The sequence below is a fragment of the Pleurodeles waltl genome, chromosome 7, assembly GCF_031143425.1.
Source record: "Pleurodeles waltl isolate 20211129_DDA chromosome 7, aPleWal1.hap1.20221129, whole genome shotgun sequence".
In the NCBI taxonomy this organism is placed as follows: Eukaryota; Metazoa; Chordata; class Amphibia; order Caudata; family Salamandridae; genus Pleurodeles; species Pleurodeles waltl.
The window spans coordinates 1,283,532,242-1,283,548,576 of record NC_090446.1 but is presented as its reverse complement, the minus strand read 5'-3'; the positions used below and the strand labels follow the sequence as shown (position 1 = coordinate 1,283,548,576).

Genomic DNA, 16,335 nt, shown 5'->3' with positions numbered 1-16,335 from the left:
GTGTAAAGTACAATGCTCATTGGAGACCTGTGCCATAGCCAATACATGCACAAGAGTGTCCATCTCCATATTCAGCAATTATATTGCTCTAATGATGTTCCTTTTCTCCCAGGTTTTTGTCTCTGCATCTGCCACTGTTCTTTTGAAGACCTGTGCACATCACTTTGTTCTTGATTAGGGAACAATCCTATATTTTCCCCTTGCTCGAAACTAATGAGTAATGTCCCCTCATACACTATGGTTCCAAGATTAGTTTTATATTGCAGCTGGAAATGAAGTCAATAGCATTTCCCCCGTTATAGAGTTCTTGCCAAGTTCACCTGTAATCTACTTGAATGATTCCTGTTTTGCTAAGGTAGAGGGTGGCGGCTTCAAGCAGCACCTCACTTCCCTGACATTTTGGCTACAATGTCTAGCAGGCAATTCATTTAGCTCTTTCTGTGGTGGCTGAATCTGTGTACTCTTTAAGTGTGACCCTGTTTCCCTTCCTTCATGTCTTAACTCCCAAGAAAATGCAGTGTCATGTTCGTAATGCTGTGCCAGAATTCTGCCCACAGGCCTGAGGCACACACATGTTAGAAGGTGGCTCCATGTTTCATCTACATGGAGGGGCCTGTTGTTTTGCAGGCTTGACAGGACAATTAAGGGCTTTGTGAATCCTAGCATCAAATGATGTTAGGGGCTATCAAGCTGTCTTGGTCCTGAGCTTCAGTCGTGTCTGCATCTTGGTGTGTTGGCCACACCCCCTCCAACCCCAAATAATCTAATTTAAATAGACCAGGTTCAGCATCGCCCATGCAATTCACATTATAAGCACTGTATAATAAAACAGGGTCAATCTGTTCTTGTACAGTTTGTATGTCTATGATAAATGATCACTATGCGAGAGTAATAATTGATTAGAGTGACCATAGAGTTAGCACCTATGGAAAAGTGTGTTTCGGAATAAGGTAACTAGTGGTGAAGAAAAGAATGAGTGAAGGAGTATGGAAGGAGCAGTGGTGTTGGAGATATACTAGCTGTGATAGTCTGGGAGGGAAAGTGAAGTATATGTCTGGCGAGACTGAGAATGAGTGTGGAAAGGAGGAGGATAGCGGGCATGGCGAGAGAACCATCTTGTTCAATTCTGAATGTTATGGAAAAAAAACATCTCACTTTGTTAGCGTTATGAAGTATTAACCTTCTGTTTTTTTTTTTTTTTTCTAGTGGTCTCCCACGGTGGAAGAGAAGAGCTTGCTGGGCAAGCAGTTCTACTCCTTGGAAGAGTTTAGCAGTTTTTTCGACACGTTTTGCATAGATTCTAAAGCCCTCTTCTTCGTCAAGCACTCCACCTCCCTTAGCAAGTGCAAGTGGGCGAGTGACCCACCGTCGCCTGAAGTGGTGGAGGCCCTGAAGTACAACTCTCTGCGTCTTGTTTGCAAGGAATTTAATGCCAGCACCAGGGTGGATGCGTAAGTAGGTTTTTCTCAAATGCATACATTGATTTCCCCTGTGGGAAAGTAGAGGGGTAGTCATGCTACTGTGTCCATTCGAGGCAAAATAAGATGTCCATGGAGAGTGAAGGGGTAATAGATGATCCATGATATGTAGAGGGGAGAATAGGGGCATGGGTGTTTTCAGTGAGTTAGGGATTCATGGGGCATCCAGGAAAGGCAAGAGGGTAAAAAAGCTAATATTGGGTGCCAATTGATTAAAAACCATCTGTCCAATGGAAGATCCGAAGATTTTCTACATATGTATATATTAAACACAGTAGCACAAAGTAGTACTGGTCATAGAGAGCTGATCAGGCACTATAACTAGACTCCCAGTTGTCAGCAATTTGTGACAGTCACCCACTGTTCAAAGTCAGACTTGTACACAGTGCCGTTTTGCTCAAAACCTACCCTATACATATTTTAAGAGAACTTGGTATAACCTGTCTGTTTCATGTAACAGCAATCAATCCTGGTGTCAGAGTTGCACAGAATTTCTGCACAGTACTTTTAAAATGCAGGGAGGGGAACACCTGGAGTTGCATGCAATGGTACTGAATCTGGCAAAAATTATTTGTTTGACTATCTTAACCTTTCGTGAAGTCCAGAATCCTGCACCCTCACCTATCAATAGATTAGGAAAGTGGTCTCCATAAAGTGCTCAACAGTTTCACAATTATTATTTCAACACCACCTGCTTCTGAGTGGAGGATATCTACCATCATGCCAAAACGTCTTAGGAGCAGGCATCAAAAAAGGACTTCAGCATATAGTTGCAAATGAAACCACTTAACTTCGAAACTAGCCAGGCATCCAAGCTCAGCACTGAAAATGTTTCAGTTTTTCTAAGCTGGATTGTTACCAGCATTAAAGAAAGACTAAAATTTCTTTCAAAGAAGTACGTTCTACACAGTACCCATACAGTTTGGAAAAAAACGAAAGGATAAGATACAATGGCTAAATCACACACCATGTCACCAGTGCAGGATGGTTAAGATTGTCGCGTAGGCTCTCATTATTCTAATGAGACTACTGGATTTTGAGCAGCAGAATCGCCTGCGGTGTGGGAGACTGAGTCTGACCCACTACTGGTGATATCTGCCGCTCTAATCCGGGTTTTGCTCCGGCTAACTAGCAGTGCCTCATCTCTACCCGAGGGCAAGGATGATTGGGCAGCCGAGCGCATGACATAATTGATTTCTCAGGGAAACCGTGGTCACTCAGGTCTCATCCGTTTCTCTCAGTTACATTAGTCTCACATACACAATGACAAATAGAGGCAGTATATGTTTCAATAAGGTGTTATTGAAGCAACTGCATCTTAGATAACAAAGATTGTACTGCAATAACCAGGACGATGCAGAATGACAAGATTAAAATTGTGACAAGGAGAGTAAAGCATAGAAATAACGCTACCATATTGTCACTAGAGTCAATAGACTGATTCCTACCTAGTGTTCTAATAAAGCACAGCATGTTAAGCTCTAATTCTGCCCTTCAAGTTCCCCTGGGAAGATATCATCCCCCATACCTGAGCAAAGGCCTTAAGTCTGCATAAGCAGCTGTAGTGAAGCGTTCAGCAATCGGCATACAGTCATGGTTCTCCCGCTAGAATTTCCCTCTAACGAGTAATGGACATTGAAGTGTTTTTATAATAAAGCAGCTGATGTTCCGAGAAAATGTCCCTGCATAAGGATGTGTGTTTTTCTATGAATACCAGAGACAAAACTCATACCACGTTCACCGGCAACCCATCTTACTGAAGCCTTGAAAGAAGCACAGAGTGAACAAGAATGTCTTGTTTAAGAACATAGTGCTGGCCTAAGCAAAAACAGCTAGATAGAAAGAAATAAAACAAGACTGCAAAAGTGGCTATGGTAAGAATAATAAAACAAACTGAATAAAATATATCTAGGTTAAAGTACACAGCGGCAGGCCTAGTATTCTAAAATAACGTGCATGGAGCTATACCTAAAATGGCTACACAACAGGATGTCTCTCAACATGATTTTGATACCACCCTCGTGCTATACCATACAATGTTGTGAGAAAAGGATGACTTGTAGTATCACCATTACAATCAAAGGGCGCAAGGAAGAGTCTCCTGGAGACAGATTTTACACTGTTTTCTGTGTAGTACCATAAGATTTACAGAAGAGATGTGCAGATGAGGTGGACTCCATGGTTTGAGTTGTTAACAAGAGTTGCACACCTGTATGGGTATCAGTTAGAGGAGGAAAGAAAAATATTCTTGTGTCCTTGTCAAAACCGGCTCTTCATTACAGACTAACACTAATATTCTGACCATACTACACAGCTCTGACAGATTATATTTAAGACCATTGTTAGGTTTGTGATCATGAGATAAGTCTTCCACCTTTCAAGTTTACCAGACTAAGGGTCTGATAACGACCTTGGCGGAGGGGGATTACTCCGCCACAAACGTGACGGATATCCCGCCCGCCATATTACAAGTTTCATTATATCCTATGGAATTTGTAATACAGCGGACGGGATAGCCATCACGTTTGTGATGGAGTAATCCCCTCAGCCAAGGTTGTAATCAGGTCCTATATCACTCATCTTCCCCCATTCATTTCACCAGAGTCACTGATGTAGGCAAAGTTGTTCATCATATAATTTAAAATCCACCTCCTCAATTAATCTGACCCTAGATGGTTTGGTGCCCGCTACAGCCCCATTTCTATTGAGGAAATTTCTGGGTACAAGAGAAGCATGAGGAACAGTCAGGGGTGCTAGAAACCGTAGGCCTACAGGGCTCAGGGTCAGGTGAGGCTTGACCAAACATGGTCTCAGTAGAAATGTCTAGTGCCAAGTTCCACTGGATACCTGTACACAGGATTCCATAATTCTGGTTGATCTCCTTTCTGGAGTACCAACCTCTGTTTCTCTGCAGTTGCCTGTGGGCCCACCATGAACCTTTGGATTATCAGGAGAAATGCTAGCTCTACTGATGGGCCACGGATTTCCATGGTCTGCTAGATTTTGCCTAAGTCAAGTATAGCTTTTTACTTTAGGTTCAGCTGCTGTGTTATTACCAGGGCCATGGCTTTTACCCTGTAAAGGAACCATTCAGGTCTTTATCCTAGAAGCTGCTGTTGGTGGTTTCACTTCAAGCCTGGACCTGGCACACTATGGCCCAGTGCTACAAATACCTGTTAAACCAGCCTTGTTTTTCTGGCCTAGCACAGCTACAGGGGGCTTGCACACTGAGTTTGAGTATGGAGTGGAGATGGAAGTCAAATGTTTCTACCCTTTTTCAACAGGAGTATACATATATCTTTATCCGGACACGTTGTTGAAATCAAAGCTGAGATACTCTGTTTTTTCTTTGATATTCTTCTACACTTGATTGAAATGCTTCTTTTTCAGTCATAATTAATATTGTTCCTTATGGATATCAAATTTTACTATAAAATAGATTAATTCACAGAGCAGAATGAAGGGTGGCAGCCTTTATTAAAAGTAGTGTTTAGATTACTGTATCCCCTATAACCTCAGCAAAAGACACTAAAACCGGTTTATAGTCTTACCTGTCAATTCCTTCACAATTTCAATATTTTTGACCTGTTACCCCACCTACACACTTGAGTTGTTTCTGTTCACTTCTTTAATTACATTCAGCTCAGAATTAACGATGTTGGCAGTTTTAGCTGCTGGGCAGACCAACTACTGCGTAACCCGAAGGCCAAATAATATTCAGATCCATTAGTGTCTTTAAATATAACCCAAATATTCAGAGACCAACCCATTTATAAGGGATCGTATCTGGATTATTAATACAGTTATAAGTAATCTCCAGATACTTCTGACAGTGGTCTGACTGTTTTATCATTACATTTTGAATCACTGTATCCTGATTCAGGGTTGTCACAAAAATAGATCATAAGCTTAACCTACAATGGAATATGGTTCATACCGAGGAATTTATTAAAATCTTACGTAATTCCTCCTATATTCCAAATAGGTTAGCTGAAGCACAAGCATGCCCTTCGAGTGTTGGCTGCACTTTGCAGTCTCAAAATTTATGATAAACAGTATGAAACATTTCCTTGGTACTCCCAGTAAATAGAAAGTCAAAACAAAATTGCAACAGAAGCGAAATGGAAAACAAACAAAAATGAGGGAGCTGAACTATAGTGTAAAAAGAAATCACAAATTATAAGCACAAGATTTTTTTAAGCACTAGACTCACTTATTATTCAGACACAATCATTTCTGCAAAAAATGGCCTGATATGCACTGAATTTCACAAGAGATTTCCCCTTCTAAGGCGGCCTTCAGTGAACAACTAAATAACTATTTTTCGTAAACAAAAATTCTCTGCGAGGAGGGGGTGAAGCAAGGCCAATTTCTTTACCCACCAGTGAACTTGTGCTTAATACAAAAGTGCTTACGGATTTCTTTCTAAAATGTATTTATTTACAGAAGTTTCAGTAGCAAAAATAGTTCACAGAACGAAAAGAGGAATCATACTTGGTGATGGTAGTGCCATATTGTAACACTTTCTACATTTACAAAAGCAAGTAGTCAAATAGGCAATAGTCACAGCAGCAGTAGGTAATAACATAACCATCAAAGTATCTACACACATCTGACAATGATTCAGCCTCTTCTTCAAGCACATACTCCCTGGAAGAAAGCATCCAAACATCACACAGGTGCAATAGGTGTGTTATCGTAATATTAAGTAATTCATTCAGTGCAGACCAGATGTCTTTGGAGATTACATGGAGTAATAGTATTCTAATTGGTCATTACAATAAATTATATCCAATAACCAATCTTTATCTGTTGGTGAGTGGCTTCTACCCTAGAAACATGCCACTCTTATTTTAACCAGCAAGAGAGCCACACACAGACACACACCAGATGTGGTCCTTTAGGGAAAGGGGATGTGTAACCTAGCAGCAGCTTCAGTGGTGATTATTGTATTTCCAAGTACAGCAGTGAAAACCCATCTTGGAAAATGTCAACCCACCAGGCAAGATGTATTAAGTATGTGTGGGGATTACGGCATTTCAGGTAACTTGATTTCTCCACCAACCCTCTTTTTTGGAGAAGCACAGGGGAGCTATAAAACCGATGCAGAAATTTGAAATGAAGTAGACGCAACCTATTACTAGGGGAGAGTGCTCCAGTCTGTGTGCAACAATAAAGCCAAGTCTAATCCTATAGAGCAGTTTGGAGATCATGTTCCCATTCCTCCCTTGCACAGTGAGCTGCGAGTGGGGCTTCAGCCTGCACAGACCTATAGAGGTTAGTGACAATCTGTTTGTTAGTCGTAAGGGTAAAGGTAAGGATTAAGGAGAACATTTGCATGGCTTTGGTTCCTGCAGGAAAGATAAGAAGACTGCCTTGCATGTTACCTGTAGTCTATAGTAAAGGGAACTGTCCATGGCCATAACATTTTATCTGTTAGCAGTATGGTGGTGGGCAATGAATGTGTTGAATGGGAACAGGTCAGCCAGTGTTAACAAGCCCCTTTGCTTAAGTCTGTCACAAATTACCTTGTCCTTAGTGAGCGAGTATAAAGGGTACTGTGACATAGACTGTTCAGGGGCATACAGAATGGGGCTTGCAACTCTCTTATGGAGTTTGTCCCATGCCAGTTGAGTGCAGGCTGAGGAATTGATTTTGAGACTATTATGCAATGGGCACTGTCCCGGGGCTACCATCAGTGGTACAGGAACCAGTATATCCAGTTCAAAGGCCACATGGGCCATAAAGTGTTTGGGTGTAGCTAGTAAAACGCAAACTGCTTGGGCAGTTATACAGAGGTAATATAACTCAAAATCCAGCGCCTCAAGGCCACACTGGTGATGTAGCGTCAGCATCTCCCATGTGATCCTGGGGTGAGCACCGGCCCACACCAAGTCAATCATGAGCAAGCTCAATTGCTTGAAAAAGTATTGAGTAAGTGAAATAGAAATATGGATGAATAGGGTCAACAGGTGGGGAAATATAGCAATTTTAATAAAGGATATTCTTCTGGATAGTGAGAAGGGGAATGACCATCATCGCTTGATCCAATCTTCTGTTTTCAACATTGCTGTGCCATAATTCTCTGATAAAACATATATTTTTTAACTTAGGTAATCCATATGCCCAAATATTTAACTAAGGAAGTGCACCAAAGAAGAGAAAACTCCAGGCATCAAAACTGCATACTGGGAGTTAATGGAATATTGTAGACTTAGTCCAATTTATAGAGATGCTGGACAAGCGTTTAAGCACAGTAAATTCTCTTATGACTGGGGCCAGGTTCCGGTTCAGATCACAGAGGTACAGTGTGATGTCATCTGCGTATAAGGACATAATCAGGTTGCAGGAGGTAAAATTAATACCTCTGTGGGAATGGCATTGACTAATAATACAGGCCAGTTGCTCTAACACCAGTGCAAATAACTTGAGTAAGAGTGGGCACCCTTGACAGGTGGCTCTGTGAATTAGAATCGTGGCAGAGAGAAGTCGGTTCAGGTGAACTCTGGTTGTTGATCCATTATAAAGTAGTCAGGCCCATATCAAGAAAGTGGTTGGGATCCCCATTCTTAATATATAAAAAGGATATTCCACTCTAGGGAATCAAAGGCCTTGGTGGAGTCTAGCAGGACAGTCATGGCCTTCAAATCAGTTTGTGCATTAGGGCGAAACTACACCTCAGTTTGTGTGAGATGGACCTGCCTGGGATAAAGCTTGCTTGAGCTAGACACACCTTTTCTGGTAATAGGAGCAGCAGCCTACTGGCTGACACCTGGGCAAGTATTTTACCATTTGTGTTTTTGAGAGAGAGAGACCAGCCTGTACAATTCATAACGATCTGGTGACTCGCCAGGCTTTCGAAATGTGATTAGCACATTTTCCTGCAATGTTTGGGGGAGAGTACCCCTCACATGGGCCTCTTCAAAAACCTACAGGAGCAGCTGGGCCAGCAGGTCTACAAATGCCTTGTAAAATTAATTGGGAAGCCCATCTCCCCACGGTGCCTTGCAGGTACGAAGACCAGAGATCACCTCTTTAACCACTTCAAGAGTTAGAGGGGCATTGAAGTATTGGCGTTTAGTTCCACCTAGCCATGTCATGGTTATTCTATCTAGGAAGGCCTAGGGGTGGGGAGGCTTCCTGTGAGGTATATAAGTCAGGTAAAATGCACTGAACTCTCTCAGTATATGGTCATCTTCATAAAGCATGTCCCCATTACTATTTTTAGGTCTCGCCTGTGACGGCAAGTGCTATAGCTTGCAGGAGATATTGTTTCCTACAAATGGCGTGGAACCTGCCCATTGCGTACCATTCTTTGGCTTAATTGTCTCACTCATTTGCTGCCTCTTAATTCGACAGTATGTGCTGGCTTCACTTCCTCTTTTTTTGCCTGGGGCATGGGCCAAGTACTAATTTCTTCATCTTGATTGCTGTTCTTCCGAGTTGCTTATTCCTTTTGTTTGATGCATAATGGCATAGCAGTCGAATGATGACCCTTCTTATTTTCAAAGTTTTTTAATGATTGCTTATTGAATTCTTATTTTCGTTCGATGCATTCCTTTATCCTAGGTTTTCACCAATAATATGATTATGATGCACAGAGCAGTGAATAAACGGCTGCAACTCTTTGATTTCCAGAGTACACTGAACTGCTTATTCAGGGCCACCCGAAATTGGGGTGTAATTCTTATTAACTTTCTAGATGTGATGGCGCAAAGTGAGCGGCATAATGGGGCCCAAGTACTGTTGAGAATACCAAACAAAGGAAAGGAGCACCGGTCTTTAAAGCAGCAGTAGTTTTTGCCCTTTCATCACTTAAACAAATTTTGGCTTCCATACAGTCCACAAAGGTTAAATAATAATTATTTTTTTCTTTTAAATTCATTTTAGTTTAATTTTCACTAACAAACAAAACACAAGCAATTGGCATGTTAAATGATTAGAAAACCACGATATACAAAGCAAGTATGTATACATTTGCATGAGTGTCTCCAACACCGATAATAATTATTTTTTTTAAATAGTTTCCTTCAGTTGTATATAATGTCTTATCAGTTTTATATAATGTGCTTCTTCTCTCACCCTTGTGCAGTGTGCTTTTTCCCTCCCACCCACAAAAACTCCGTTGTCTGTATAGCTTCTTATATCCCACCCCCCACCATCCTGCTGCCTGTGTAGCTTCTTCCCTCCCCCCCACATTCTCGTTGTCTTGCCCCTCCCTCTACCATAAGAGGAAAAAATTGCTCTGATACGGCCAGCGATAATCGAGTAATATCATATTTTTTTTACTGTCCTGTTGCCTTCTTCCCATTGTCTGTTCTTTCCCTCTCATTGTCAGTGTTGCCAATCCCCGTGGATTGTCAGTGTTGCCCACCCCCACTCCCGTTGTCAGTGTTGCCCACCCCCACGCCCATTGTCAGTATTGCCCATCCCCACTTCTGCTTCCATTGTCTGTGTTTCCCACTTCAACTTCTGCTGTGCCATCCTTCGGAGACAGTTTCCTGATTGAGAGTGATGGGCTCTGTTTCAGCCATGCTAGTCTGTTAAAGGCACTGGCTCAGTGTGATTGACTTACTTCTGTTTCATCTTACCAAGGTCATCCAGACTTTATGGCCCTTCAGGGGCCCGAGTGTTTGTCACTGTTAACAAGCATGTCAAAGCCAATGTGTCTCACCTATGTGAAAGCTTTTAGCTTTGCCAAAGTGTGTTTGCCATCTGGTAAAGCAGTGTGGGTGCTGTGCAGCATGGCCAAACGTTATTTTAAAATGCTATGCGCTATGACATTGGTAAAAAAGAAATGTGTATAGCACTTTTTGAATAACTTTAAGCCACGCTACTCTACAACTTGGCAAAAAGACATTGGCAAAGCTAAACGCTCTTGCATAGTGCAGATATATTGGCTTTGCCAATGCCTGTTGATATTATGTCATGCGAAATTCCAGGTAGTCGCAGTAGTGCTACCAATGTTCTGCTTAGTCTTTCAACCTCGCCGTAAACTCTGGTCCTGACAAGATGACCCATCTGCTTAATTTCCCTGTCGGCCATCTCTGTGAACTCAGTAATTTTTGCTACAAGGTCTCTCAGTGTTCTGGTATCCTTAGTGAGTGCATAATCGTCCTCTAGGAAGTGTGATTCCCTCTCCAACCTGTTGAAGTGGTAATACAGGATTCTTAGAATGTCATATTGTTTAATGCATCCCAGGTCAGTCCAAACTATCAATGAAGTGTTAGTTAACTACTTTACCTTAAACAATGTCAGTCCTGCCCTCCTCTCTAAAGAGTGGATAATGCAGAGCCATAGGGGACAGTCGCCAGGAGAAGGCTTATGTTGAAGGGTGTTATATGGCGCCCACTGAAAGGTAGAAATGCGTATTAGGACAACAGAACTTCAGGTGGTCGGGCCTAAGTCCGTCTACACCATCAGGAAATGGCAGCCAAATTCTTAGCTAGGTCACAGTGCCTCACCTGAACCCCTTACCTTCCCAGGGTAACAGATGAATTCAGCAACCTTGAACATGTCCACTGTGACTCGCAAAGACGTTGTGGAAATAGATTTGACCCTTCCGTTGTTTACTTATGCATGCCCAGGGTAAACACAAGAAAGATATGAGTAAAGGTTGTCAACCCTTTATTGAAATTATACTTTTCTTGCATAGGGAGAATGACCTGCTATTATTAGGCAGAAGAAACAATACTAACATGGCGAACATAATAAATAATCCAACCATGGCAATATTATTTCTTTGTATCCCTACCTATCACTGCCTATACTCTGAGAGCATATCAGGTGCACCCTCTGCCTGATACAGGAGGATAGCTTGAGACCCCCATATGGGGATAGTTGAGCCAGGGAGCTAGCCTACAGTGAAGTTGGCAATCCTCTGCAAGATGGAAGATCAGTGTCAGCAGAGCTGCATACCAAACACAGGATTTGTTCCTGGATAATCACAGCCAGCATGCTCTTCTTACCCCTGTAGGTCAGTGCACTGCCTATATAATGAAAACCACACTGTTAGAGGTGCAGCTCTGAAGCAATGATATGTCTAGGTTTCAGGAGCTGTGTGCAGACAATGCAGGCATTAGAATATCTTGTTCTGTGTTCCTAGCCTTGAACAGAGTGGACAGATTACATTCCAAGAAAGACTTACTTTAAAAAACAGCATGTACAGTGTATTCTCAGAATAATATTGTGCAAGCTTAAAATGTGTAAAATGTCACTAAAAATGGAGAACCAAAGTTGACTCAGGAAGTCCTCATGACATGGGGTTGCTTCAGTCAAACAAATTCATAGTACAGTCTTAAAATCCAATTCTTCCATCGGAACTCATTTTGAGAAAATCATAATAACTCAGTCATTTAAATATGCCATGGTCTCCCATTTCTAAAGAAACAAAGCGTGAAGCTCTCTAGTTTTAAAAGTTTTCACCAGTATCATCATTATCAGTAGGTTTCAAAATCTCTGAAAATCATGTTGCCAAGCAACTTTGCAAACATCTTTGAAACCATCAATCAGATTTCCATCTTGCACATAGTACAGTAAACGTCTACCTCTCTATCATTGATAACCCAAATATTGAATTGGATCAGGGTCTGGTTAATGCCCTGATCTTATTAGATTTCTCAGCATTTTTCAATCCTTTTGTCTTTCTTTGATCAGGGTCAGATTAATGCCTGATCCTACTAGATTTGTCAGTGACTTTTGATACTGTTGACTATTTGAGACTACCTGGCCATTTTATATTGCTGTACTGTTTCCAAGCAACAGGCATCAATGGCACCACTCTAAAGTGGTTCTTACTTGTATGCTCCCAAGCCACTGTACCATGCACAAACACTTCCAGTTTGGTTGAGGGCTCCCCGGGGTTCGTCTTTTCAACATTTCTTTGAGCACCTTGATGAGACTTCTATTAAATGCAGGTATTGGAACAAACATGTATGCTGATGGTACGCAACTGCTGCTATAACGTGACGATAAACTCGCAATGCATCTCTATTTTCAGTAAACTATGACATTTGTTTGGAATTGGATGGGCAATAATTGGCTTAAATTTAATGGGAAAACACAAGTATTGATTTTTAAATGGTAAACATGTCCGTCGTCTGGATGCCTACTGTTGAGATGGATCCCTTAGCCTCTTACTTAAAATAGACAACGATCTCCCCACAGCTAACCAAATTTCGTCTGTAATTTCCGCCTGTACTTTCCTTCTCGCAGTGCGGAGAAAAATATTAACTTTCTAAACCAAGGAATGAAAAAGGCGAGCCTATTTCCCTTTCATCACTTGGTTTGGACTATGCTGACTCCCTTTAGACATGATCTTCAAATGATTCAAAATGCCTCTGCATGCCTCATTCTGGGCAGAACCTAGATTCTCTCATGGCTGCCAGTCACTTTCTCGCCTACATCGGTTTACTATAAAACAATATATTCAGTTTAAGACACTGAATTGTTATAAAGCTGTTTACGGCCATAACACCTTCTTTATTTGAAACCATCTTTAGAACTGTAATCCCTGTATAACCTTATGATCATCAAAAGCAATCTTGTCCTAAAATTCAATAAAAACAAGACTGGTGGTCTTCGCTTCTTGGTTTGTTCAGCCAAAGGTCGAAATCCATACTGGAAGCTATCTGCCATAAAACCACCTTCTGTGCTTTTAGTTATTCACTTAAATGCCAAGCTTATTGTGACTTAGGTGTGAATAAAAGCTCATTCTCTGTGTCCTCAACCATTTCTCCTGCTAGGTTCTTGGCATGCAGCCAGGTCCAAACGTCTTTTGCAGAGTGGAAGATGTGGCTCTTGTCGACATCAATCACACAGAGTTTTGCTGGAAACAGCAGGGCATATTTCAAGTTCACTTCGTGGAGCTGCAAGAGCATGTCTCAGTAGTTAAGTAGCCAGGCTATTATTAGTCGCGGTGGGGGCTGCCCCGGGATGCGGTGTGCCCGTTCAATGGACAAGAACTTCGGAATCTGCCCTCCAGCACCATCTCAGCAAGCCAGTTTTCAAGATATAATTCTGCGCCATTGTCTTCTGCGCGCTCTAGGAAGCCAAAGATGCTAACTTTATTTCGGCCAGACCATCCCTCTGCATCTTCTGCTCCGCGTTGAAGTGTGGCAACCTCAGTCTCAACTTGCTTCAGCTGATCCTGTAGATCTTGGATTGAGGGGTTCACCGTGGTGAGGGTGGATTCTTTGTCACCAACACTGTTGACGGATTTGCGATGGTCCACTCGCAACAGGTTAATCTCCAGTGAAATAGTGTCGATCTGGATTTCTAGGGAGGATGTCTGAAATAGCCTGTAGGACCTTATCAAATTTCAATTAATGTGTTTGCAGTGTGGCTTCGAGCTGATGTAGGCTATCCAGGGCTTTGTATGGGGAGTTTTAAGGGTGTTTATGCCTCGCACGCCCCCATTGTCATCGACTTAAGAGATCTGGTCTTCCCCATCATATTTGGCAGCTACCGGGCAGTTGAAAGAGGTTGTACGAAAAGTAAGGTAACCGGGCTTAGTATATGAACAGGAGACAAAGTGTGTCTGATTCGGTGCCAGGAAACAGGGGCGGGCGACGTAGTAAATAGCAGGGAAGTCAGTTTTCCCTTCCAAGGGGCAACAGTGTTGGCAATCTATATATATGTCGCTTGGATTCCTCCCTCTTCAGGTCTCATGTGGTCCTGCACTGTACACCCTTTCGTGTGAAATGAAAGAGCGGTACTTATCTTTTGACTGTGGGAAAGCCTCCAGTCTGTTGTCCCATCAGGCCCAGACATGGAAGAGGAAGATCTCCCAACATGTCGTACAGCCCTTCCAGGAGGGGCTCAGCCCCAGGTCTCAGGTCACCAGGATCTGTCAATAATATTGCCCTGTGCAGGACTCGGAGTTCACATCCAGTGTTGCCGGGGGAAGTGGGGAAGGATGTGAAGAGGTCTGTCAATGTGCTACCGTAGAGGCCGTCACAGCTTTCTTAATGCTTCCCCTCCCCTCGTTGGAGTTCAGCGGAGGCCGCCGTCACATTGTACCAGCCCCAACGGTGCCGCTCCACCACGCGGCCGCTGGCGTCTGCTCGAACAAGCATGGCTGCGGTGAGTAAGTTCAATCCCCGCTCTAGGGCCCCGAAGCAACGCTGCATCTCTCTCTGGTCACCCTGCGTTGAGGCAGTGTGATTTCACGCAGGACTAGGCTGCACGTTAACTCCACACGGCCTGCTGGCCCTTCGGCCTTCCTACTCACGGTCGCCCTCCGGCTGTCCCTCCGAGAGTGGAGCACAGCTGCTCAAAGCACTCTGGGGGTGCAACGGAGCAAGGTCCCCTTCCTTTGAGAGTCGGAGGGAACGGACGTCGATAGGTGTGGCAGGATGAATGTAGGGCTCACACTGACTTTAGTGCTTAGCGGTCTAACGTGGTCGCCATCTTTGCCACGCCCCATTTTTTCTCATTTACTGCATCTTTCAGAGTGCTCCATTTCTGGAAGCAGACCCTTAAATCTTGTTCTTATCTTGTCACATTTTCTGTGCATACAGAGAACAAATGTCAGGCTGCCTTCAGAGGGACCTTGATGTTTACTTTTCTTTCTCTGACTTCAAAGTGAGAGTCTTTTTTTCTAGCGCAACAACAAAGTTTAAATGTCTGTAATGAACTGTGCAGGCATTTCAGAATATCTCAAAATTATGAAAGTACAAATAAAGTGCATGTTTTGTAACACTGAAGTGTGGTGGAAACAAATAATACAATCAAAACAAATCAATACACTAAGTGATGATATTTCCACACATTATTATTTGTGTGCTGTATACTTTTATCAGTAAAAATGTATGTCTGTGCACGTGTAATGGTCATTTCAATTGAAAACGTGTTGTCTGAAATGGCAGTGAGCTACCACACCATGCATACGCCTCTTTACGCTACTCCACTATAATCTGCACCACTACTGGCTACTGCATTCTACTCTGCACCACTCCATATCGCTGCACTTTACACTACACCACTACGCTGCACTATTGTGCACCACTCTGCTTTAAGCCAGTGTGTTCTACGTCACTCTACACCAGCTGACACTAACTGTTGTCCAATGGTTCTTAGTCTTAGGAGTCAATCTGATTTGCAGGGCCATTTATACAAAATCTGATAGTTCTCAGACAGAGCTTGCAGGACCCAAACTGTGTGACCGAACTTGCCTAGTCAAGAAATCACTAGGCACTTCTTGTAACACACAGCAGCATATTGGTGTCCCCCTCCAATTTCCAGTGGGAAATCCTCACCAACTGCTTTTGTATTTGGACTGCAGTATATTGAGGTTAGAGCAAATGCTTAACAGCCACAAGCGGCTTCTTGGACTTCAGCATCAGGAAGCTAAGCTGAGTGGTTGAGTGCAGGTGTACAACACCAATTGGCCCAGTGAGAGCGAAAGGTCCACTATCAGGGAACAGGAGAAGGGTCTCCAAAGCCATATGGACTAAGATAGAGAACTAAAACTGGTTCAGCTACAGGTATGCCATGTAATCTTAGAAGAACAGGGGAACTGTCACAGTTATTCAACAATCGTGTGAATCAGGCGAAGGAGTGAATATCTGTAGAGGGCAAATCTTGAATAAGGATAAACCTATGCCCCAGGACAGAGGATATCTTCTTATGCATGGGGTGAAGAGTGCAAATTTGAAATTGTGCCTAGTAAACAGTCCTCTCTTTGTCCCCCAATGGATAAATAGCATGCAGACAACTAAATCCACCATTCTGACACACTCAGCCAATATCATATCTGCTTCAGGCAGGTGCTGGAGCCCAGTTTGACATCATGAGACACTTGTATATGGAGACTAGGCTAGGGCCTGAGGCAGCTCTGCAGCTTACAAGTGAAAAG

At 42.8% G+C, this 16,335-nt stretch overlaps 1 protein-coding gene across 2 annotated transcripts in view; it reads left to right on the top strand.

Moving 5' to 3' along the window:
* LOC138246177 (uncharacterized protein ZSWIM9-like) overlaps positions 1 to 16,335 on the top strand; it is an 83,978-nt gene that overhangs the window by 47,432 nt on the left and 20,211 nt on the right. Inside the window, exon 3 of one of the 2 annotated variants that reach the window (XM_069200499.1) lies at positions 1,207 to 1,451. In XM_069200499.1, the coding sequence (XP_069056600.1) occupies positions 1,207 to 1,451 (245 nt within the window). Of the gene's footprint in view, positions 1 to 1,206; positions 1,456 to 16,335 lie in introns of both variants that reach the window. The other variant, XM_069200500.1, reaches the window with a different exon arrangement.